General features: G+C 34.6%; 3 protein-coding genes across 3 annotated transcripts; 2 read left to right on the top strand and 1 right to left on the bottom strand.

Annotated features, from left to right (window-relative positions):
• Window positions 1–838: 838 nt before the first annotated feature.
• LOC112022445 (disease resistance protein TAO1-like) lies at window positions 839–17,901 on the top strand. Its single transcript, XM_065765570.1, is given in 9 exon segments — window positions 839–1,030; window positions 1,196–1,724; window positions 8,052–8,376; window positions 8,378–9,145; window positions 10,350–10,628; window positions 10,820–12,508; window positions 13,156–13,470; window positions 13,557–14,331; window positions 16,118–17,901. Coding segments are annotated over 7 exon segments (4,611 nt in total). The 5' UTR covers window positions 839–1,030; window positions 1,196–1,215; the 3' UTR covers window positions 14,283–14,331; window positions 16,118–17,901.
• Window positions 17,902–18,520: 619 nt separating this feature from the next.
• LOC112031127 (probable histone H2B.3) lies at window positions 18,521–19,113 on the bottom strand. The gene has a single exon (XM_024063808.2). It carries the CDS (start codon window positions 19,033–19,035, stop codon window positions 18,625–18,627), a length of 411 nt encoding a protein of 136 aa, XP_023919576.1. The 5' UTR covers window positions 19,036–19,113; the 3' UTR covers window positions 18,521–18,624.
• Window positions 19,114–20,511: 1,398 nt separating this feature from the next.
• On the top strand, window positions 20,512–23,979 carry LOC112031128 (uncharacterized; the record flags this gene model as incomplete). Its single annotated transcript, XM_065765569.1, has 6 exons — window positions 20,512–20,781; window positions 21,046–21,101; window positions 22,614–22,680; window positions 22,782–23,144; window positions 23,375–23,410; window positions 23,629–23,979. Coding segments are annotated over 4 exons (474 nt in total), but the record flags the coding sequence as incomplete, so codon positions are not given.
• Window positions 23,980–24,400: the final 421 nt, after the last annotated feature.

The following is a 24,400-nucleotide window of genomic DNA, read 5'->3' as shown; positions in this document are numbered from 1 at the left end:
AAGTGGAAAGATAAAAAATGTAGTTTATATAAATTGACTATTATATCCTTGTTACATAATAGGTAAGAAATATATTTATTTGTACTTATTAAATAATATAAAATTTACCACATTATACATATAAATTTATATTATTATTTTTATTATTATAATGTAAAAATTACAATAGTATACTTGCATTAAAAAATTCATTAAAAATTATAATGTAAAAAAAAATGGTCAGCAACTGGGAAACTTTACAATAGTGTATTACATATTATAATGTAAAAATTACAATAGTGCATTACGTATTCTAAGCAACGTGGTCAGCAACTAGGTATTTGTGTAAAAGTGTTTTCACAGTACGTTTCTCTCTACATTTTCCTTCCGATTTGGGAGGATAAAAAAAAGTAGGCCTAGGGGAGAAAACTGTCTCCCTTATTTTCCTTTCCCAATCAAACAATAAAAAATAATATTTTCTATCCTATTTTTGTTTCTCTATTTTTCATCGTCCCTGTTTTCACTCTAACTAAACACACTTTTAAGGGAAAAGACAAACAAGCTGCGATGCATTGTTTATAGCCTGGTCACTGCGAAATTACCGAAACGGAATATTTGAAACTTTTTTTTTGATAAACGAATATTTGTAACTTAGAAAGTAGAAGACTTCAGTCAAAAAAAAAGAAAAAAAAGAAAGAAAGAAGACTTGTTGACTTGACTCAGAACAGGGGATGCGAAATTATTATTCTAAGGGAAAAGACAAACCAGCCAGCTGTGATGCATTGTTTAAAGCGAAAGCCACTGCGAAATTACCGAAACGGAAAATGTGACTAGGAAAAAAAAAAAAAGACTTGTTGACTTGACTCAGAACAAGGGATGCGAAATTGTGAGTAAATCTTACCCCCATCTCCCTCTACCTCCCATCTCACCCTCCCTCTTTCTCTCTTACAGACACACACGGAGAAAGAACAGTATTCATTCCTTTATTATTAAACAGGAAACTTATCTAGTAGGAATTAAATCAGGCGTCGTTTTAGGAGAGTTTCGATCGGTATGTTCTCAATTTTCTCACTTTTATATCTTTCCTTTCACTTCGCCCTTGAGATGAAAAATCCACATCAAATTCTTTTCTCTTTCCTTAATTTTCTTTCCTTTTAATATATTTCTCTTCATTTTAATTGAACGTATTTTTTTTTTTTGTGGATCTATATTATAGCTCAAGATTTACAGGTTTCCATGAGCACCCAAGGAGCCTCAACTTCATCACCGTCTTCTTCTTCAACACCTTGGTGGACATACGATGTCTTTCTCGGTTTTAGAGGCGAGGACACCCGTAAAAGCTTTACGGATCATCTATATAATGCTTTGATAAGGAAAGGCATTTTTACCTTTAAGGACGATGAAAAACTTGAAAGAGGAAAATTCATCTCACAAGAGCTCGTGAAAGCTATAGAAGAATCGAGATTTGCTATTGTCATTTTCTCAACAAATTTTGCATTTTCGACATGGTGCTTGGATGAACTAGTGCATGTTGTTAGATGCAGCCGCAGGAAAGAAAAAAAATTGGAAGTTTTTCTAATTTTTTATCACGTGGAACCATCTGATGTACGGAAACAGAGGGGAACTTTTGCAGAAGCATTTGATAAATACAAAGAAAGTTCTAAGGAGAGTATAGAGAAGGTGGAAGTATGGAGATCTACTTTGACAGATGTGGCTAATCTCTCTGGTTGGGATTTACAAGATAGGTATAATTTTTATGGCAAATATTTCTCATATATAAACACCCAGTCTTATTTCATATATCATGAAGTATATAATATAAATAGTTATTAAAATAAGTCAAAAAAATAAATAATTATTAAAAAATGTAGCATATTATGCATGAATTGAAATATTGCAACATATACTTGTTAAATTTTTGTTATATTATTAGAAATAGTATGTTACCTTTTTTTATTTATATTTAGTGAGACCTCTTCTTTAGACTTAGGTACGCTCCTTTGCAATAATTAAAAAAGAACTATTTTATTTAGGGACATAATTTTTTTATTTTTTTATTTTTATAGTAAGGACTTAAAAAAAAAAAAATTTTTAGAACCCGTGAACAGGAAGTACTTACAAACCACTGTTCACGAGTTTGTAAACAAAATAATAATAATTTATTCTGAAAAAAAAAAAAATTATTCACTTTCTGTCTCTCTGCCCTTCTTCCTCAGTCTCTCTCAATCTCCGAAACTCTCTTCTCTCCCAACTCTCTGCACTGCTCTCTCAATCTCTGAAACTCTCTTCTCTCTAAACTCTCCCTCGTGATTTTAGTTAGGATCTCCGATTCTCTCATCTCTAAGTTCTGTGTTCTAATGGTGGTGGATCGGTGGGTCTGGGTTTTGCTCACGGTGATGGGGACCATGGGTTGTTGTTTTTATTTTATGGTGTTGATGGTTGGAGTTTGAGGTCCGAGGGTGGTGTTCTTCAGATTTTCAGTGGTGGTGGCTGGTTGGTTGGTTCGGTGGTATGGGTGTAGTTGTTCTGGTTTGGGTATGGGTATGTGATTGTTTTGATTTGTTCCAATTTGGGTATGGTTATGTGGTTATTCCGATTTGGGTGTGGTGATGTGATTGTTCCGATTTGTTCCGATGGGTTTGTGGTGAGTGGTGGATGATGGATGGGTTTGTTGTTTTGGGTTTGTGGTTGGGGGTGTTTGTTGATTGTGGCCGTGGGTCTGGGTTTTGCTTGCCGTGAGTTTGGGTTTTGCTCACAGTGGTGGGGACTGTGGGTTGCTGCATTTGGTGTTGATGGTGGATTGGTGCTAGTCTATCCACTTCAATTTTTTTTTTTTTTGGCGTTGATGGTGGATTGTGGATTTTTGAGGGTTGTCAGTGGTGGTGATGGTGGTGGTGGTGGGGTCAGGTGTGTGTAGTGCTGCGGTGGTGGTGGTGTCAGTAGATTTGTGGTGGTTCTTGTACAGCAAGAATGACAGAGAAGGAATAAATTAAAAAAAAAATATAGTAAATAAAGAATTAAAAAAAAAAGAGAAATGATATGTCGATAACATTTTTATAACAAATTCTAAGTGATAGGTTGTTACTGGTTATTATTGTTGAGGCAAAAAAGTAATTTCAGTGTTAGTTTTAAATTTAAACCAATAACAACTAACCATCTGTGATTTGTTTTAAAAATGTTGTAAAATTGTTGTAGACAAATGGCTAAAGAATAGAGATGAGGTGTAGGGTGTATTGTAAAATAAGTTGGTATAATAAATAACGTAACTTTCCAGATGGTAAAATAGAGACCAGTTTACAAACCAGGATGTAGGTCACAGATGCACTTCCAACAACTTTGACAAAACTTATCCCAAATACAATTACGCACACAAAACTACATAAAAATGAGAGAATAAGTACATAAAATTTGTCACTAAATAAGCCAACAAAACTTGTACTTAACAATCTATTATCGGCATTATATTTTTTTGGTAAATTAAAATTTACTCTTTGTGATTTGGGATTTCACAAAATTTCAATTATTATATCCATACCCTTAAAGTTTGGACTGAAATGAGACCATTAATAGATTTTGTATTTTGTGGACAAATTCATCCCTCAATTTCATTTCTTTTTTCCTCTTCCTCTGCGTCCATTGCAGCATGGGTCAAGCACTTGGGTTGGAATTGTGAGGGGTTATTTCTTCAAGCTAGTCCATAAAATTGCTCACAAGTCTCGAATGTGTGAAAGAACTCTAATTTAGATGAAACCCTAATGGTTTTAGGATTTAAGGAGTAATTGAAACTTTGTATATTAAATTGTGAAATGGCCAAACCAATGGATAAATTATATATAGGCGAAAACACCATTTTGGTCCTCATATTTTGGGGTCACAGTCAATTTGGTTCTTACATTTTGGTAGCAGTCAATTTGATCCATGTTATTTTCAATTTGTAGTTAATTTAGTCCCTACCGTTAACTCACTAACAGAAAATACCTACATGGCAAATAATTTGCATTGTTGGCATATCTAATATTAAAATATTAAATAAAGTACAGACTTCTAATATTAGATACGCCAACAATGCAAATCGTTTGCCATGTAGGCATTTTCCGTTAAAGAGTTAACGGTAGGGACCAAATTGACTATAAATTGAAAATAATAGGGACTACATCGATTGATACCAAAATGTAGAGATCAAATTGACTGTGACCTTAAAACGTAGGGACTAAAATGGTATTTTCGCATTATATGTATTCAGTTCATTTGGTAAAATAAGATAAGTTTAGGTGAAAATACTATATTGATCTTTACATTTTTGGGTCATAGTCAATTTGAACCTTGTCATTAACTCACTAATGTATTGAAAACGTTTACATGACAAATGGTGTGCATTGTTGAAACACTTGAATCATACGTGTCAACTAAAATAATAATAATAAATGTCACATCAGTAATTGAATAAAAAAATTACGGCTAAAATGCAAATTGCACTGTCTAAGTTTGGCTGAAATTCATTTTAGTCTTCGACCTTTACTTTTGTTTAATTAAGTCTTCTAAGTTTCAAATTTATTCAATTCAGACTTTTTGTCCAATTTTGTTAAAAAATTTACTTAAAAAAATATTATTTTCCCAATAAAAAAATCTATAAAAGCATAGAACAATCTGTGTAATGATTCAAGCAATAAGAATGTACTCATTTGTTACTCCTCTCTTATATCTAGGAGGCTAGCTGTCCTCGAATTCAGCTACCACACTTTCCTTAAGCTTTCTCTTCGTCTTAACATATTGATTTGCTTTTATTATTATTTTGACTTTTTCTATTGAATTGAATCCCCTCCCTCACACGTTTAGCCTTTAATTTTTAGGTAAAATTTGTATGTACTTTAGGTGTAGTGCCGTACAGTACATTAAGTTCTCTAATTAAATTTCAAAAACATAGTTGCACTACATTTAATTATTCTTGGAAAGAATAATGTTGTATTTATTGGTGAATGCAATAAGGTGTTTAATTTAATTTAGGAATCCAATGTACTATACTTAAGGTATCGTACCTTAATTTTTATCCTTAGCTTTTTATATTAGCTTGTTTTAGAAGCCACCTTTTTATTCTCATATCTCAAAATTCTTATAGAAGCCAATTACCCAATTCCCCAAAGGAAAAAGCCTCTCACTTTCATCCAAATGCTCTCACATTCTCACTCAATTAATCCCTCTTCCTTAATAAAAAGTTTCTTATTTGTAGGTAGGAAAAAATGATATTAAAATCTTGAGATGTGCAAAATTCTTCTTTTCCTTTTTCAATTATATTTTAGATTAATTTCTTTTTATTTATCTTACAGTTTATAATTTTCTTTCTTCTTTTTCCTTTAATTTATTAAATCAATTGGTACCACTAGCTTATCAAAAAAACCTTATACACATGTCAGAAATAAAATATTGGACTTGCCTTTGATATTTGAAGAAGAGCAAATCTTGAAGTTGATGAATGAAAAAAGATTTCATGCTGAATTTTGTGTTCTTATTGTGTACATGGAGGCACATTTTTATTTGATTAATAAAAATTTTACTTATATGTATATAAAAAAATTGATGTATGAAAATTTATTGGTGCAATTATTAGTAGGGGCACCACCTGATTATTCAAAATTTGACAATGCCTTTAAATGTAAAAGTGATATTAAATTTTTTTTTCTTTTTGACCATAAATCTCTACTTTGGTTGAGTTTAAATTATTTTATGGGAAATTAATTGTTTCCACCATAAACTATACCTTATTTTACACTTATTCCCTGAACTACAAGGATTCATATTCAGCCCCCTAAACTAAAACTTGTGTAGCACTTTTCTCCCTCCCGTCACTTTCTTAGTTAAGTTGGAGGGAAAAGCACTTGAGTCACGTGACACTTGTTGACATGGAACCCATTAACACCACCTGAAATGACCACAATGCCCTCCTTAAACCAAAAGCAAATTCCCAATTTCCCCTAAAATCTTGTTTGGCTGGAAAGAAAGGAAAATGAACAAGATGAACAAAAAACCTAGAAAATGAACTATGCCATAGGAGATTAGATAACAAATTGATTGTGATGATCAGTGAATCCGAATGAATAACAAACCCATAAAATGAAATATGCCACAGAGAGATCAAACAACAAACCCACTGAGTTGAACAACAAACCCAAAACTAATAACAAACCCAGAAAATGAACTATGCCACAAAGAGATCAAATAGCAAACCCATGATTACAACATCAAATCAAACTCAGACACACATCATCCCAATTTGCCAAAATTAGACTCGATTCAACTCTCTATTTCGGCTTCATAGGCAGCTAGGTATGAAAATCCTTGACCTAAATGTCAAAATTCTAGGTTGATTCCCTCACACCCAAGTAGCAAATCGACAAAAATACTTAATAATTGCCAATTGAAGGAGGTGCTAAAACCCAAACCCTAACCTAACACATGTTGTAGTGACGGTTGGAATGGTGGGAGAACAACCACTTTTGATCACGTTGTTCTTGTGAGTTCGTACAACTAGCTTCTTCTCTTTCTTGTTGACGAGTTTGGGTTAAGGTTATTGTACAACTAGCTTCTCTCTTCGTTGCCGGTAGGTTGTGGTTGGAAAATCGGGTTCGGGTCCGTGTCAAGTTTGTTCGGTGTGTGGTTCCTACGTGCTAAGCTATTATGTCAACAGTCTATACACAAAGCAAGAGATAGAGAGATTCAATCTAGGTTTAGTGAGAGGGAATTTAGGTTCAACGAGAAGGATTTTGAAGAATGATCCAATCTGTTTTTGGTTTCTCACTTACTCTTATGGATTCATTTTGGAGAGAGATTCACTTCTCTTTATTTAATTTGGTTCAATGAGAAATTAAACTACGTGCTTGGCTATTATGTCTTTTTATTTTTCTTTCCCCTTTTTAAGTTACTAAAAATGAGGGGTATTTCAGTCAATTCAAGTGGCATTATTGGGTCCATGTTAGCAAGTGTTACATCAGTTGCATGTGACTATGTTTTTCTTATCTAACTTAATCGGAAAGGTGAAGAAAGTGGATAAAGTGTTGCATAAGTTTTAGTTTAAGGGGGGCGATCATACAATCTTGTAGTTCAAGGGAGTAGGTGTAAATGGGGTATAGTTTAGGGTGGAAACATGTAATTTCTCCATTATTTTATGGTTGCTTATAGTGATTTTGTTAAAATTTAATTTCTTGTTATATACTTATATTTAATATCTTTGAATATTATGTACTTATGGTTGTTCAAAGATATTAGAAATCTAGAGCAAAAAGTGACCTTAAAAATGTTTAATCGATAGTTTACATTGAAAAAGAAATTGCTTAAAATTTCACAATGGAGATGATAATGGATGGTTTTTTATTATATGAAAGACCACTGTTAATTATAATTTTGATGGAAGATGCTAAATGCTTTTTTTTCTTTGAATATTTGTTAAATATATCTATGGCAAATTGAAAAACTCGTGTACACTCAAGCAAAGTTTAGAAAGGATGTAAAATTCTCATATAAGATAATTTTATTGATGTGTAACTTTTGCGTATATATAGATATATAGTAACTTGAGTTTTTCTTGAATTGCAAATTAATATGATAGTTTAGTCTCGCCCCCCTTCCTCCAAACAAAAAATTATGGTTCCACCCCTGATTGGGTTCATTGTAATACAAAATTTGTACTTCACTTATGTATTAAAGATGTAGCTCTTAAGGGTTTTCTTTGTAGATGTATACTGCAAGACTAAACCACGTAACTCTCATGTGTTTTTTATTTTATACTTCTGCTTCCGCTAAGGGTAGTTACATCCACGAATTTAGTCCATGTAATTCTCTTCTGTTCTTATATGGGTAGTTCTATCCACGCTACTTGAGCAAATGAATTCAAATGTGTTTGAGCAAGGAGACTAATATTTTTCTTCCTCTTGTGGTTTTTTTTTAATTGGTTTGGACCATCCTACAATTATTTTCTATCTTGTTCATTGGCATGAGTTAGAATTCATCCAACACATTGTGAGAAATAATAAAATATTTGGTTTGGGCCATCACATGAATATTTTCTATCTTATTTGCAGGCATGAGTCAGAATTTATCCAACAAATTGTTGAAGAAATGATGAAGAAATTGAGTTCAAAATTCTTAAGAATTAACAAAAACTTTATAGGAATAGAATCTATCATGGAAGAATTGATCCCTTCATATTTAGATTTTGAGGATAATGTTTGCATGATAGGGATTTGTGGTATGGGGGGAATCGGAAAAACAACTCTTGCTAAAGCTGTTTATGAGAGGTATTCTGATCAATTTGAAGTTTCTAGTTTTATTGCCGATGTTAGGGAAAAATCAGAAAAAAGTGATTTGCTTCAATTACAAAAACAATTTCTTAAAAGAGGGGGGAATAAATGCAAATATATGGAATGTTCATCAAGGAGTTGACATAATCAAGAATAGGTTATGTCGTAAAAAAGTTCTACTTGTCCTAGATGATGTTAATCACGTGAACCAATTAGAAAATTTGGCTGGAGAGCCTCATTGGTTTGGATCAGGGAGTCGGATCATCATAACAACTAGAGATGAACACGTGTTGGTCCAACATGGAGTTCTTAAAATATATAAGCCTAATAGACTAAAGAATAATGATGCCTCAAAACTTTTTTGTTTGAAAGCCTTCAAAAATGAGCAACCCAAAGAAGGTTATAGGCAGCTCTCTCAGGAAGTTGTAAAATATGCTGGTGGCCTTCCGTTAGCTCTTGTTATATTGGGTTCCTTTTTAATTGGAAGAAAAATAGATGAATGGCAAAGTGCATTGGACTATTTAAAAAAAGAGCCTAAAAAAGAAATATTTGATGTACTTAAAATAAGTTATGATGGACTAGAGGAAATGTGGAAGGAGATATTCTTAGATATTGCATGTTTCTTTAAGGGGTGGCCCAAATTTGAAGTAATACGTATATTAGAGAATTGTGATTTTAATGCAAGAATTGGTATAAGTGTTCTCTTGGACAAATCTCTCTTAACTGTCACAGGACACGATGAAAAATTAGGGATGCATGATCTACTGCAAGAAATGGGTGAAAAAATTGTTCGTCGACAATCATGCGGAGAGCTTGGAAGGCAGAGTAGGTTGTGGCTCGTTGAGGACTTGTTTCATGTATTGGAGAACAATATGGTAAGAAGCTATAATTTTATTTTAGCGAGTAAGATTGAGTAAGTATAGTGACATAATTGTGTTCAATAAATTAGTTCTTGAAAAAAAAAAACTTCAATAGATAAGTGGTTACCTAAGTATCTAAGTAACAAAATATAAAATATGTTTATTTAACGTGTTAATATATTGTCTACGGCGATTTCTTAGAGCATTCACATTAGTCTGTGTAAAATTTACAATCTATTTTAGCTTAAAAACCTATTTGTTTTATTTTACACAACTATTTTTCAAAAAGAGAAATGATATGTCTACAACATTTTTACAACAAATTCTAAGTGGCAGGTTGTTACTGGTTGTTATTGTTGGAGCAAAAAAATAATCTTAGTGTTAGTTTCAAATTTGAACTAATAATAACTAATCACATGTGATTTTTTATAAAAATATTGTAAAATTATTGTAAACGTAACATATTTCTTTCAAAAAAACACCCTCATTAAATTATCTATTTACACTACATTTCATTAAATGCTATTTATTTATCAATTTTTATTTATTTATTAATTCTCCCAAATCATACTTCCCTCCTGAAACAAAAACTAGTCTCTCTCACACACGGTCGTCCTTTCCAAACCCATTAAACCCAACACACACACACACACACACACACACACACACACACACACAGTCCACACGGAAATAACTCTCACATCACCATCGCCTACCCCACCTCGACAAATGAACTCAAAATCCATCCACAGCTAGTTCTGCAATGATCCAAACAACCAGATCCTTCCTGATTTGATTGGCGACCATAGTCGATGATTTCAAGGCCCCCCAATACCAACGGTGAGATTATGAGTTTGTCCACACCTTGGATCTCTGTTGTATGCTTTTTTGTGCTACCGATTGGATTTGATTTTGGGATTGGGTTGATGGGTTTGAGCTGCCATTGGGTTTGATCAAATTTTGTAATGGGTTATGGTGTTGGGTTGCGGTGGTGATTGGACGGTCTGGGTTGGGAAGCAACCGAGAGAGAGAGAGATGAGAAATAATTATAAAATAAAATAAAAAACCATAGTAACCTCCATATTTACATGGTTATTTTAGTTTTGTAAATGTTTTAGACATTTTTATCATTTGAAGGCTTTACTATAGTAATTCTAATGTTGTTAATTTTTATCATTTGCTTGTGTAAAATTTCAAGTGTTTGCTTTTGAAATCATAGGCAACAAATGCAATTCAAGCCATAGTCATCAAGGAAAGGAAAGCAGATTTCAACTTTGAAGAATTTCCTGAAGTTTTTTCAAAGATGACTAGTCTTAGATTGCTAATAATTGCTGGGTTTGACATCCCAAATGCTCTCAATCGTGTTCCTAATGGCCTAAGACATCTTTCATGGAATTATTGTTCGTTAAAATGTTTGCCATCTAGTTTCCAACCAAAGGAACTTGTTGAACTTGACTTGAAGTATAGCAAATGTGAAGATCTTTGGAAAGGAGCAAAGGTAATTTGGTTCTTTTAACTGCCTTTCTATTATTTGTTATTTCTCTTTTCTTTTTTAAGTGTAACTACAATAGAGTGCCGGTGTATTTGAGCTTCCTCCTTTCATTAATAAGGTTGTTTCAATTTCAAAGAATTCTTTACTTATTAAACTAAATTCTATGTTTAATAGTTTTTTTTTCTTCTTTTTAACAGTGTTTAGGAAAGTTAAAGTCCATCAATCTTTCCCACTCCAACAACCTTATTTGGACACCTGACTTTTCAAAGGCTACGGGACTTGAGGTACTAGGCCTGGAATGGTGCACTAATTTGGTTAGGTTACACCCATCTATTGGACAACTCAGCAAACTTAAAAGTTTATATCTGAGTGGCTGCAAATCTCTTACTAATCTTCCCAGCTTTTCAGAGGCTACAGGACTTGAGGTACTAGACCTATTTGGGTGCACTAATTTGGTTGGGTTACACCCATCTATTGGACAGCTCAGCAATCTTGTAAGTTTAAATCTGAGTGACTGCAAATCTCTTACTAATCTTCCCAGCTTTTCAGAGGCTACAGGACTTAAGGTACTAGGCCTGGAATGGTGCACTAATTTGGTTAGGTTACACCCATCTATTGGACAACTCAACAAACTTAAAAGTTTATATCTGAGTGGCTGCAAATCTCTTACTAATCTTCCCAGCTTTTCAGAGGCTACGGGACTTGAGGTACTACGCCTGGATGGGTGCACTAATTTGGTTGGGTTACACCCATCTATTGGACAGCTTAGCAAGCTTAAAAGTTTATATCTGTATGACTGCAAATCTCTTACTAATCTTCCCAGCTTTTCAGAGGCTACGAGACTTAAGATACTAGACCTGTTTGGGTGCACTAATTTGGTTGGGTTACACCCATCTATTGGATAGCTCAGCAATCTTGTAAGTTTAAATCTGAGTGACTGCAAATCTCTTACTAATCTTCCCAGCTTTTCAGAGGCTACGGAACTTGAGGTACTAGGCCTGGAATGGTGCACTAATTTGGTTAGGTTACACCCATCTATTGGACAACTCAACAAACTTAAAAGTTTATATCTGAGTGGCTGCAAATCTCTTACTAATCTTCCCAGCTTTTTAGAGGCTACGAGACTTGAGGTACTACGCCTGGATGGGTGCACTAATTTGGTTGGGTTACACCCATCTATTGGACAACGCAGCAATCTTGTAAGTTTAAATCTGAGTGACTGCAAATCTCTTACTAATCTTCCCAACTTTTCAGAGGCTACGGGACTTGAGGTACTACGCCTGGATGGGTGCACTAATTTGGTTGGGTTACACCCATCTATTGGACAACGCAGCAATCTTGTAAGTTTAAATCTGAGTGACTGCAAATCTCTTACTAATCTTCCCAGCTTTTCAGAGGCTACGGGACTTGAGGTACTACTCCTGGATGGGTGCACTAATTTGGTTGGGTTACACCCATCTATTGGACAGCTCAGCAAGCTTGAAAGTTTAAATCTGCGTTACTGCAAATCTCTTACTAATCTTCCCAGCTTTTCAGAGGCTACGGGACTTAAGGTACTACGCCTGGATGGGTGCACTAATTTGGTTGGGTTACACCCATCTATTGGACAGCTCAGCAAGCTTAAAAGTTTATATCTGAGTGACTGCAAATCTCTTACTAATCTTCCCAGCTTTTCAGAGGCTACAGGACTTGAGGTACTAGGTCTGGAATGGTGCACTAATTTGGTTAGGTTACACCCATCTATTGGACAACTCAGCAAACTTAAAAGTTTATATCTGAGTGGCTGCAGATCTCTTACTAATCTTCCCAGCTTTTCAGAGCCTACGGGACTTGAGGTACTAGACATGTTTGGGTGCACTAATTTGGTTGGGTTACACCCATCTATTTGACAGCTCATCAATCGAGTGTTTGACTTCGCTTGAAAGTCTAGGTCTAATAGGCTGCAAAGATCTCGAATGCCTTCCAAGCAACATGGATAGTTTGAGGTCTCTTAAATTATTCTATCTATCCGGATGCTCAAAACTTGCCAACCTGCCAGAGAACTTATGGAAAATAAAGTGTTTGGAAACACTTGCATTGGATGGGATTTCTCAACTTGAAGAAATAGAACTTAATGGTATAGGCTGCTTGTCCTCTTTAAAATATTTATCACTAAGGGCCTGTTTGGATACAGCTGAAAACTGAAAACTGAAAATTGAAAACACTGTAGCAAAATAATTTTTAAATGTGTGAATAGTACCGTGGGACCCATTTTTAATGAAAAAGTTACTGAAAAGTGAAAATTGTGGGTCCGTGAACAGTAAAATTTGGTTGAAAGTCAAACTTTGCGGCTACTGTTCATTGAACAGTATCCGCTACAGTACATAAACAGTAAAAAAGACTGAAACCCGTAAAAAAAAAAAAAAAAAAAAAAAAAGAAGAAAAAGAAGAAGAAGCTGAAACGCATTACAGTACATAAACAGTAAAAAAGACTGAAACCCGTAAAAAAAAAAAAAAAAAAAAAAAAAGAAGAAAAAGAAGAAGAAGCTGAAACGCAAACGCGTTCAGCTTTTCCACCCAAGCCAAACGGTCTCTAAGTTGGAACAATTTTGTCACTCTGCCTGCAATCTTCAGTCAACTTTCAAAACTTGAAACTCCTAATTTGTCCGGCTGCAAGAAGCTTCGATCAGTGCCAGAACTTCCATCAACCATGAGATATATAAATATGGTAGGCTGTTGTTCGCTAGAACCATCACCAGGACTGCTTAGTCAAAGCAGTTTGCCACGACCTTATTCTTCCCCATTTTTTCGTGGGTATGATGAGAGCAGTGGTGGAGTGGCATTTACAATATTGAAGCGTCACCTACAGGTAATCTCTTCTTTCTCTCTCTTTGACTATTTCTCGTCACTTGTTAAATGGAATATCATTTTTGTTTCTTTGTTTTTGGGGTACAGGGACTCTTTTGTGAAAAAACTGGATATGAAACTGCTACCAAAAGAAAAGAGGATGGATCTAAAATTGAATTTCAGATCATTATTCCCGGATGTTTAGTTCCGCGGTGGTTCACTCATCAAAGTAGGGGGAACTCAATAAGCGTAGTGTTGCCTCCAAAGTGGTGTGATAGTAGGTGGATGGGATTCACTCTATGTGCTCTTTTCAATGAAAAAGCATATTTCACTGGTGAATATAGAGCCTGTGTTAAAGCCATTGGTGATATGCCTGACAGTCAATATGTCTTTAAAAATTTAAAGTTTGGGGGATGTGGGGTGAACGACGTGGATTATACGTATTTGTATTTGTTTCATAATGATTGGTTTAGTACTGTTGGGAATAGTGAATCCAAGCAGATTGAGAACCACGTTTGGTTATTGTATTTGTCTCGTGATGATTGGTTTAGTACTGTTGGGAATGGTGAATGCAGTGAGATTGAGGTTGTATTTGAATATGTGTCCGATCTCGATATTCCATCAAGTCCTGTGAAGCGATGTGGGGTCAGTTTGGTATATGAGCAAGACATGGAACTGATGGAAGAGTTAAACCAAGCAAATGCACAATTCTGCAGCAGTAGCCGTGTCATTACTTTTGAAGGTTGGGATGGTTTCCATCATGGATATGTCAATTCAAAGAGAAGCCGTGATGAGTGTGATGACGAGTGTGATGACGAGTTTGATGATGACTAAGCATTTATTTAATGTGAAAAAAATGAAATATTTCCCTCTTCATCCAATGGTAATGACCAACTCCAACATCCTTCCTGTTATAAGTCTAATCCTAATTTCTTTTCTTTTCTTTCTTGCCGTACAGTTGGTTTGGTCACTTAACAAGTATAGTCCAGTTGTCTTTTAGTTTTTCTTCATCACTTTCAAGAAGCTTAGTATAAAACCTTAGGCAAGTTAAGAATATGATTCAGATAGGAAATAAATTCTCAAGCTTCACTTATTACACTGCTCTAATAAGAAATTTTGCTAATGTAGATGGTTCAAACCTATTTTTGCATCCTATTTATGGTTGATCAGTGTTCCTTCTTTTATCTATGTGAAAACTGAAAACCTAGTTCTCTGATTGTGTGTATTTGCTATTAATGCTTTGAGTAAATTTTGTTGGTTTTTGAGATTGGTACCATTTGTTGGTTTTTGAGTAAACTGAGATTGGTTTTTTAGTAAATTGTGTGCATTCACGCTATGAGATCAGTACCATTTGTTAAATTTTTTTTTTCTCTGTAAAAATTTTAGGGAGAGAGACAAGGGGAGTGGAAGTTTCTGCATCTTGAAGAATTCTCATTTAGTTTTTTTTTTCTTTGCTTTTACTGCCATTGATATTTTGCAGTTTGCACTAATGATTTTTTTGGTTAACTCTTACAGTTTAGATTCGAGGAAATTATACATTGATAGTCATCCATAAAGAGATTTTTTGGGGCAGATTAATATTTCTGCAATCTCCCTTACCCACTCTCTGATTTGTTTCAACATTGAAGGTTTTTTTTTTTTTTTAAATAAATAAATAAATTCATCCATGTGCAATTTTTTAGTTGGATTAATATTGATGATATTGCCATTGGGTTTTATAGTTGATGAAGTAGCTAAGGAATTTGAGAATGTTATTTTTATTGTTTGGAATTTTAGTTCTTAATTGAAGATTCAAGATCATCAATGAGTGCATATATATTGTTTGTGAAAATGCCTGAATGAGTTTTTATTTTTATGTATTTTTGTTCTTTATTCGTGATTTTTCTAAGGCTTGCATGATAATTCCTTTTGCTTTTGCAGTTTGGAAAAGACTTTGGAGTAAGGGGAATTGGAAAAAACTATTTTGGCTCTTTTTTCGTTGGATCTCAAGAGAGAGAGACTGAAAACAAGAAGATTCAATGACATCTTTTAAAAATTTAATATGGTTAAATGAAAATCAAGATTTGAGGCAGTTGTCATACGATAAGTATCTTGCTAATTGTCTTAAATGATGGTCTGTGTACACCATCTTTGTCCTTGTTTACAAATTTATTTACTCATACAAGTAAATTTTCTTTATATCTTTGTTTAATTATAACAATGAAGTTATTTGTTTGCTGTCTTCTGGAGTTGAATTTTGTTATTCTTATATAAAAAGACTAGTTCGGGTATAAATCGAGTTATAAATCAAATACATTATTCCAAGTTTCTGGTGTTCGGAGACTTTTCTTGTTGTGATAGTTTGGTTAAGATCCACCCATCTATTGATTTTAGTAAATTTCATGGCATTTTTTTTTTTTTTTTTTTTTTTTTTAAATAAATAAATTCATCCATGTGCAATTTTTTAGTTGGATTAATATTGATTATATTTCCATTGGGTTTTATAGTTGATGAAGTAGCTAAGGAATTTGAGAATGTTATTTTTATTGTTTGGAATTTTAGTTCTTAATTGAAGATTCAAGATCATCAATGAGTGCATTTATATTGTTTGTGAAAATGTTTGAATGAGTTTTTATTTTTATGTATTTTTGTTCTTTATGCTTGCATGATAATTCCTTTTGCCTTGGCAGTTTGGAAAAGACTGGAGTAAGGGGAATTGGAAAATACTATTTTGGCTCTTTTTTTGTTGGATCTCAAGAGAGAGAGAGAGACTGAAAACAAGAAGATTCAATGACATATTTTAAAAAGTTAATATGGTTAAATGAAAATCAAGATTTGAGGCAGTTGTCATATGATAAGTATCTTGCTAATTGTCTTAAATGATGGTCTGTGTACACCATCTTTGTCCTTGTTTACAAATTTATTTACTCATACGAGTAAATTTTCTTTATATCTTTGTTTAATTATAACAATGAAGTTATTTGTTTGCTGTTTTCTGGAGTTGAATTTTGTTATTCTTATATAAAAAGACTAGTTCGTGTAGAAATCGAGTTATAAATCAAATAACATTATTCCAAGTTTCTGGTGTTCGGAGACTTTTCTTCTTGTGACAGTTTGGTTGAGATCCACCCATCTATTGATTTTAGTAAATTTCATGGCACTGAGACTTGAAGAAATGTAGTTGATAGATGGTTGTGTTCTTGGAGGCTGTTGAGGGCTAATTCGGCTGAGCCCATACATAGCATCAGATTCAAGTATCGAAAGTCGGAACAACCCAGAGAGTCACAGACCTAAGAGAGAGGCCTAAAGTGGTTTTTCTTGCATCGCCTACTCACATATCCGCAGTTCCAGCGGCAGGTGGGTGTCCCGCTTGCACACAAATTCAAGCAAGATCCCAGATCCAGTCCTTATCAGCCCAAGCGTCTTCCTCAAGCAAAGCAATCAAGGCAAGTTCAGAACTAACTTTGGCCATGGTTCAGCGGCCTTAACAAAGATTCATGAAAGGACAGGTCCTACGGTTCTGTAGCGTGGTCACCATCAAACTCCGGGATCAGGGTCAAACGGTCTAGCACCTCGGGGACAGAGCAAGATGCAAAAAACGAGGATAATAGACTGTGCCCAGATAAGCTAGAGAAACCAAGAAGTAAAAGTGGGGGCTTACGAAGAGCTTTGAATTTTGTTTCTCTTTTGCTCTTTTTTCTTCTTCCTTAATTCTCTGCTCTGTACATCTTAAATCAAATAATCCTAATACCTCTTCATCACCGTGTCCAACAATGCCTCCAAAGTCAAAGAGCATCAAGAGAGAGCAATGACGCCTCTTCCCGCGCACCAATACCAGATGTTGCAGACCATGCAGCGAGAACAGCTAGAGCTTGTTGAGTCAGTCAAGCAACTGAAAGACTATAAGCAAGCAGAAGGAAAATGTTGTGTCTGATAAGGAGATTGGCTCTACCGCCAATAACTAGCAATCTATTGTTCGAAGGCTCCCACTAGGTTCTATCAGGACTTGGGATGAGATGGTAGACGGTTTCTGCAGTAAGTTCTTTCCGGAAGAGGGGAGGATAACATTTGTCAGTCTTTGTAATAACACCAAGCAAAATGTGAATGAAGGCGTGGTGGAATTCATCCGCAAGATTCATGGACACAGCCTTGGATTGTTATGACGACAATGAGGAACATGAACTTGTTGAGGTGTGCATCAACAATATGCTTTGGGAATACAGGTTGCACCTCAAGAATCTAAATATTGTGCAATTTGTCGATCTGTTACAAAAGGCTCGAAGGACAGCCCTCATATTATCAGAGAGGAGATAAAAGAGTCTTGAGTGTTTGTATGCGTGATTTATAGCTGGATTTGGGCTTTAAGACAGGATTTAAATTTTTCTATTTATAAATCTTGACTTATGCGAAAATTCAAAAATGGTAATGGCGATTATCTAATGGTTGTGCGCTTGTTCTTTTGCACAATTATTCTCCAAGTTGATTGGAATGTTTTTCTAAGACTGATAGCGCGAGTAGAATGAAATTGTTTGCACACCAGTCTTTCATATATACAAAAAATAAAATAAAAATAAAAATAAAAAAAACTACATAGATTATATATCATTTTTATGAGTAGGTGACAATCTTCCAAGAAAGCCATTCTCACATACAAGAATTTGTCAAAAACTTGATTGCCAAACCGCCATCTCTTCAAAAATATCAAACCACAATTCAGTCATTAATCAAAACCAACCCAGATTTTTCCGGGAAAATTTTCATTAAAAGTTCAAAAATTCCCACACAATTTTAAAAGCATATTCTAATTCAAGTTATAATTTCACACTACCCTTGATCTATTTCCAAACAAACATGCCTCAAATAAAAAGCCAAGAAATCGGTCTCATGTTTTTTTAAAGTTTCCATTAGCAAAAATACCACCACCATTACCATCTCCCAAAAAAAAAAAAAAAATCACAACCCACTTTATATATCAAATACACAAATCAACATTATCCCATTTCCCGTTTGGTAAATACATAATTTCAATCGTTTTCCAACCAAACACAATCACATTCACATTCACATCCCATCGAAAAACAAACAACCAATCATTCCAAACAATTCCCAGAACCAACAAATTCCATTAAATTTCTCTACCAAACGTTACAAACTATAGTTTTGCTTTGCCAAACAGAAACTAACAAAAACATCAAATTCAAGAACTAGTAAACTTGGTGACAGCCTTGGTTCCTTCGGAGACAGCGTGCTTAGCCAACTCACCAGGCAACACCAAACGCACCGCAGTCTGAATCTCCCGAGACGTGATCGTGGGCTTCTTGTTGTACCGAGCCAATCGCGATGACTCCTGAGCGAGCTTCTCGAAGATATCGTTGATGAAGCTGTTCATGATCCCCATAGCCTTGCTCGAAATCCCAATATCGGGGTGAACCTGTTTGAGAACCTTGAAGAGGTAGATCTTGTAAGTCTCGATGCTCTTCTTCACCTTCTTCTTCTTCAAATCGCTACCGGCTTCCTTCGAGATCTTCTTCTCGGCCTTCGCCGGAGCTTTCTCCGCCGCCACTGGTTTCTTCTCCGCTGGCTTCTTCTCTGCCTTTGTGGGTGCCATTGATTTTTGAGAGAGAGATTCGGAATGTGAAAAAGCTTGCAATGAAAAAAATGTGACAATGAAGAGGTTGGTGGGTTGGGAGAGTTTATATAGGGAGGCGGAGTTGTTTACAGATTTATTTACTCGTACAAGTCAATTTTCTTTACATCTTTGTTTAATTATGACAATGAAGTTATTTGTTTGGTGTCTTCTGGAATTGAATTTTGTTATTCTTATATACAAAGACTAGTTGGTGTAGAAATCGAGTAATAAATCAAATACATTTTTCCAAGTTTTAACCATTTATCTGTAAGAGTTACCAAAAACAGTATTAGTATGAATTATACATAGAGATGTAGTGGAATGGCTCAAGGAAAACTAAGGTTAGAGGAATTGTTCTAAATTTCGCATGGGTTGAGCTTGCTTGCTAATTTTATTATAACAGCATTCCCTGTGATTTAATTATTGTTTACTTTTAGATGTTGTATTTCTTGTGCCAACAACAATAATTATGTTTACTTGTAATTGCTTTTGCTGATGAACATGATTCTAAATGATATAGAGAAAATTAATTTTGAATCAAAGGATGATGTGAGGGAATCATAATATTCTCTAATCAGTTTGAAGTTGTTTTTAACCTGGTTGAGTCTATTGATTGGTTAGCACCTGCTGTCCTTTAAGACTAGCTTAGCCTATTCCTGGCCTCTTAGTCTGGGTCTGGTTAACATGGCTGGCCCAAACTAACTTATTGCTAAAAAACTCCAATTCTTACTGCTTAGTTGAGTTTAGATTGTGGTATTTGAACGCACAGGGTATGAAAGAGCACCTTAACTTGGTAGTAGATTATTTCTCACTTAATTGGAAGAGTAACGAAAAAACTAAGGACACACATCGGCTTGGTACATAGGCATAGACCCTATTAAGCAATGGATAAATTTTTGAGTTGATATTTATCTATTTTGCGAAAATGTACAAGCATTTCTGTATGCTCATGGAACAAATTTCACAGATTGGCAAAATCAGGTTATTAGTACAAAGGATTCTTCCTTTCTACAAAATTGTCCCCACTCCCCCCCTCCCTTCTTCTAATTCGTCTTCTTTATACTGCAATTTATGTCAGGCTTCAAATCTATCTTTTGTTAAAATTGGTGGCAATTGAAACGTGCCAGGCTTGTAGACTAAACTAGTTTTGAATGCTTAGTTGAATTTTTATTGATGTTTCAGGTTTTTAAAGCTAGAGAGAGGATATATGAAGGAGACTCTTGTAGCAGATAACACAATACAGAGAGAAATTTATGTTTATTTTTTATATTTATTTTTAAAAATGATCCTATAATTCCTTGCTCTATCTTTATGTAAACATTATGTCAAAATGTTATGATATTATTATGGTGCAATGTAAATGATTATTAAAGAGAAAACATTGCATCAGGAGCTGGCGTAAAACCAGTGTTTTACGCCAGCCAATAGAATACTGCCACGTGAACTTTCACTTAAATCCCTCTCCAAACGGACTCCAAGCAGAGAACGAAGAAAGAAAACCAGAGTCTGAAGACAAAAGCTCACGCCATTCACCTCTGCTTCCTTCACGCCAAACCTCCACCACCGCCCCACAGATCGCCGGAGCAGAAAGAGTTCTCGCCGTGCCGTCCTTTGCTTGCCCAAACCTCCACCTCACCACACACCGAAGCTCACCGCCACAGAGGTCGCTGGAGCTGTGGGTGGAGCTTGGAAACATACCGGAGCCGCCGTGACCACGATCCAAAGGTTTGTTTTTCATTATTTTTCCTTTTCCCCAATTTGGATTTCGAATTATTTTGGTTTTTCTGTTTTCTGGGTTTATGGGTTCAGTACAATTGTGTTTGGGATTTTGGGTTTTGGAATTGGAGTTTAAGGGTTCTGGAATTGGAATTGGATTTCGAATTATTGATGGGTTTTTCTGGGTTCATGGGTTTCTTTGGAGCCTCATGAATTTTGCTCTGTTTGTGTTTGTGTTTTGGTTTCTTACGGTTGTGGTTGATGACGTGGCAGGCTATGGCCTCGATTGCTGCCTCGTCTGAAGCGGATTGGAATGCTATGAAAATGAGGTACATACAAACAATTCGAATTGATTTTCAAAACTCCCTCTATATGTAGATAGTATGAACTGTCTAATTTATATAGATAATTTGCATACCTTTCAATAAACCTTAATTACAACGGCAACAAAAACTAAGCTTTAGTCCAAAACTTTTGGGGGGTCGACTTTGAATCCTTATTGGATTAATCAAGGTCAACCCCACATGTAATTTCATGACAGACGTTAAGCGGGTTCTGTGATTTTTTTTTGGTCGCTCTTGAACTGCATTTTGTATACATGATGGTTTAGATATCTCGAGTAGCTCATAAGTTATCATGCGTGGATGAAAGTGAATCCTTTCTTTTATGTTTATGGACTTTCTTCTCTGAGTACTTTTGGAGTCTTTGCTTTGCGCCGCATGCTCATTTTTATGCTTACTGTGCAAGTAGAGTTCTTTGATCCGAATGCCTTTCTTTACAAGATTACGCGTTAAACATTTCTGAAACACTTAATATACGTCGAACTTGTAACATGGTCAAGGTATTCTTGATGTTGATTTAGTTTGATTTGTTTTAATGATTAAATATCAAATTTTTATTAAATAAGTTCATGTAAAAAGCAAGAGAAGAGGTGTTTTGGGGGGGGGGGGGGGGGCGCACTGTTACATTGTTAACCATCTTAAAATAAAGCGGCAAGAGTTGGTAGGGGTTAACTGTTTAAACTTGCATTATATTATTGTGTTTTAGTGCATGCCAGTGTGTGTGTGTGTGTGTATATATATATAAATTAATGACGTTTAAGATGGTTTGGTCATGTTCAAAGGAGAACAATCAATGCACCAATGAAAAGGAGTGAGTTGATTACAATTGATGGAACAAAAAAATGTAGTGGAAGACAAAAATTTATCATTCATAGAAGTAGTAAAAAAGAACATGTCAATTAACGAGGTAAACTTTGTTGTTACATCTGGGCCAAACAAGAGTGCAATATTTGATTCTTCTCATAAGCCCAAGCGTATGCTCAAGCCAATTCCCAGATGATAAGATTAGATAAACTTTTAAGTCTTGACATAGCCATTTTCATTTGAGACCACTGTCTCTGATGGCATAACTGCATAAATAACTTGTGTTCACATACCGCAGTCTACAATTTAAATGGATGAACTTATTTTTGGCCATCTCATTTTGATACAATCAATACAAAGTTTTCCCATTCTAATGCAGGACTTTTTTTTCCTTTTCTGGGGTGGGATATTTATCTACATCCATTATGTGTTTTCCATGTTATAATAGCTTGAAGAGTAACATCCTGAGATCTTGGGCTTGTTGGTAATATGATATATGAATTAAAATTAAGTGTTATTTATTTTTAAAATTGCAGTCGCTACTTGATACAGTTTTACTCAAGAAATTTTATTTTTTGACTTTGTTAGTCTGGACTTGTGGCATGAAGTTCTAATTAAAATATTATTTCACTTCTTTTGTTTTATCTATTACATATGGCTGCGTTTCAAGCAAAGATGCTATTTTCTTTGTTGCAGGGAGAAAGAACTTGCTGCTGTTAAGATCAAGGCAGCTGATGTTGACATAATTGCAAATGAGCTAGAGGTTAGTGCCTCCTATTTTAATTAATGCTCTCTTAACATGTATGTATTTTGGCTTCCAAAATTAAAAGGCTTACAATATATTTCTTTCAATATTGAGAACAGTTAGACCCAAAGGTGGCTGAGAGGACCTTACGTGAGCACAATGTTGATGCTGTTGCTGCCATTCGACATTTGCTTCGATAAAAAGTTGCTGGTGGATCTTACAATAGTTTGGTTTTCAAATTTTGCTGGAATCATTTGCATGCTTTTGCAATATGAATGGTTAATGCTTACAGCTAGATTATTTGTCAACACATAGTGTTTGTTTCAGCGAGATGTATCAGTCACCAGGCCAATTGATTCAGATTTGTTTTGGTGCTGATGAGTCCTGTTTTACTCAATACCAAAAGATAGTCAAAATTCTGAAGACAATATATCATTTCAGGCCCCATGGCTTGAGTGGCTTTGGTACAAAATCTCGTAGTGGTAACCACGCTTATCTTGTACGCATTGCTTAGTTTAAATTTGGTAATGGTCAGCAAAATAATGGGCCTACTTTGAATTTTTGAAGGCATTGTTTTTTAGAAATTCATTTATACTTCCTGAATCTGCTGCTGATCCTATTGCAAATTTGTGATCATTTTATCTCTTATATTAGAAAATTTTTTACCAAGGTTTTTTATATTATTTTGTGGACTTTTGGATGTTGCATGCAGTTTACAAGTCTGAAGATAACCTGTCAAGTTTGATGGGTTAGTATTCTTAGGAGAATGCTTGTGAGCATTGCCAAGAGATCATTTCTCATTACATGAGTGAAAACTTAATCCTAATTATAATATTTGTATCAATTAGATATATCTACTTTAATAACTAATGTTTTATATTGTTAAATGGTTTCAATTTCAACTAATCTATATTTTTTTTGCCTTAATTTATTTTTTCTCACGTTCATTGCGTTTCTTTCTAGCAGCTTGGCCTGTATTAGTATTTGTAACGTCAGCATCGAATCCCAAAGTATCATACGAAGTAGCTTGGAGATGGGAATGGTTGTGGTGTGCATTAGAGTAATTGGAGAAGGAGAGCATGCATTCAACCTGTATACCGTTGGACTTTACATGCATTCAACTGCACTTGGATACATGCATGGATTCGCTTTAGGGTAGAAGTTAGGACCTTTTTTTTAAGCTTTAAGCTTTCCATAGATTGTACCTGGACTTGTACATGGATTTGTTTTTGTTGGGCTGTACTTGAAGAGATAATAGTACTAGGCAATAAACTTTCAATTGTTAGTGAATGTGAATTGTACTTAGTTTCTAATTAATTGGTCTTCATACAAATACAATTAATTGCGAATGAAATGCATACATGCGGATATGCAGAATTGTAGATAAGCAAAATAAAAGACATTTTAACAATTCTTTTATAGAATCAAAATTACATGGATACTTGTTTAAATTCATAGACAAGTTATGAATTTCCAAATAATACAAGCCAACTAATCCAATGACAAGTCTATATTATTTTGATCTTCGTTTATTTCTGGCTCATCATATACTAAGTCATTCACCATATCACAAAGTGAGATTGTTTCAGGTTCTTTGTTATTCGCACTTATATTTTTAATTCAAGTAATTTTATATTTCAATATGACCTATAAAAAACAAAAGAGAAGAAAAATTCATAAGCAACAATTAAGAATAAATTTAAAATTTGTGCTATTACAATACTAAACTTGCCCAATC

Source organism: Quercus suber, unplaced genomic scaffold, assembly GCF_002906115.3.
Source record: "Quercus suber isolate HL8 unplaced genomic scaffold, Cork oak 2.0 scaffold_640, whole genome shotgun sequence".
NCBI classification, from domain to species: Eukaryota; Viridiplantae; Streptophyta; class Magnoliopsida; order Fagales; family Fagaceae; genus Quercus; species Quercus suber.
This window is presented reverse-complemented; position numbering and strand designations above follow the sequence as displayed.

Excerpts from the sequence above, each read along its gene's own strand:
- LOC112031127 (XM_024063808.2), bottom strand. The coding sequence starts at position 19,035 with ATGGCACCCACAAAGGCAGAGAAGAAGCCAGCGGAGAAGAAACCAGTG.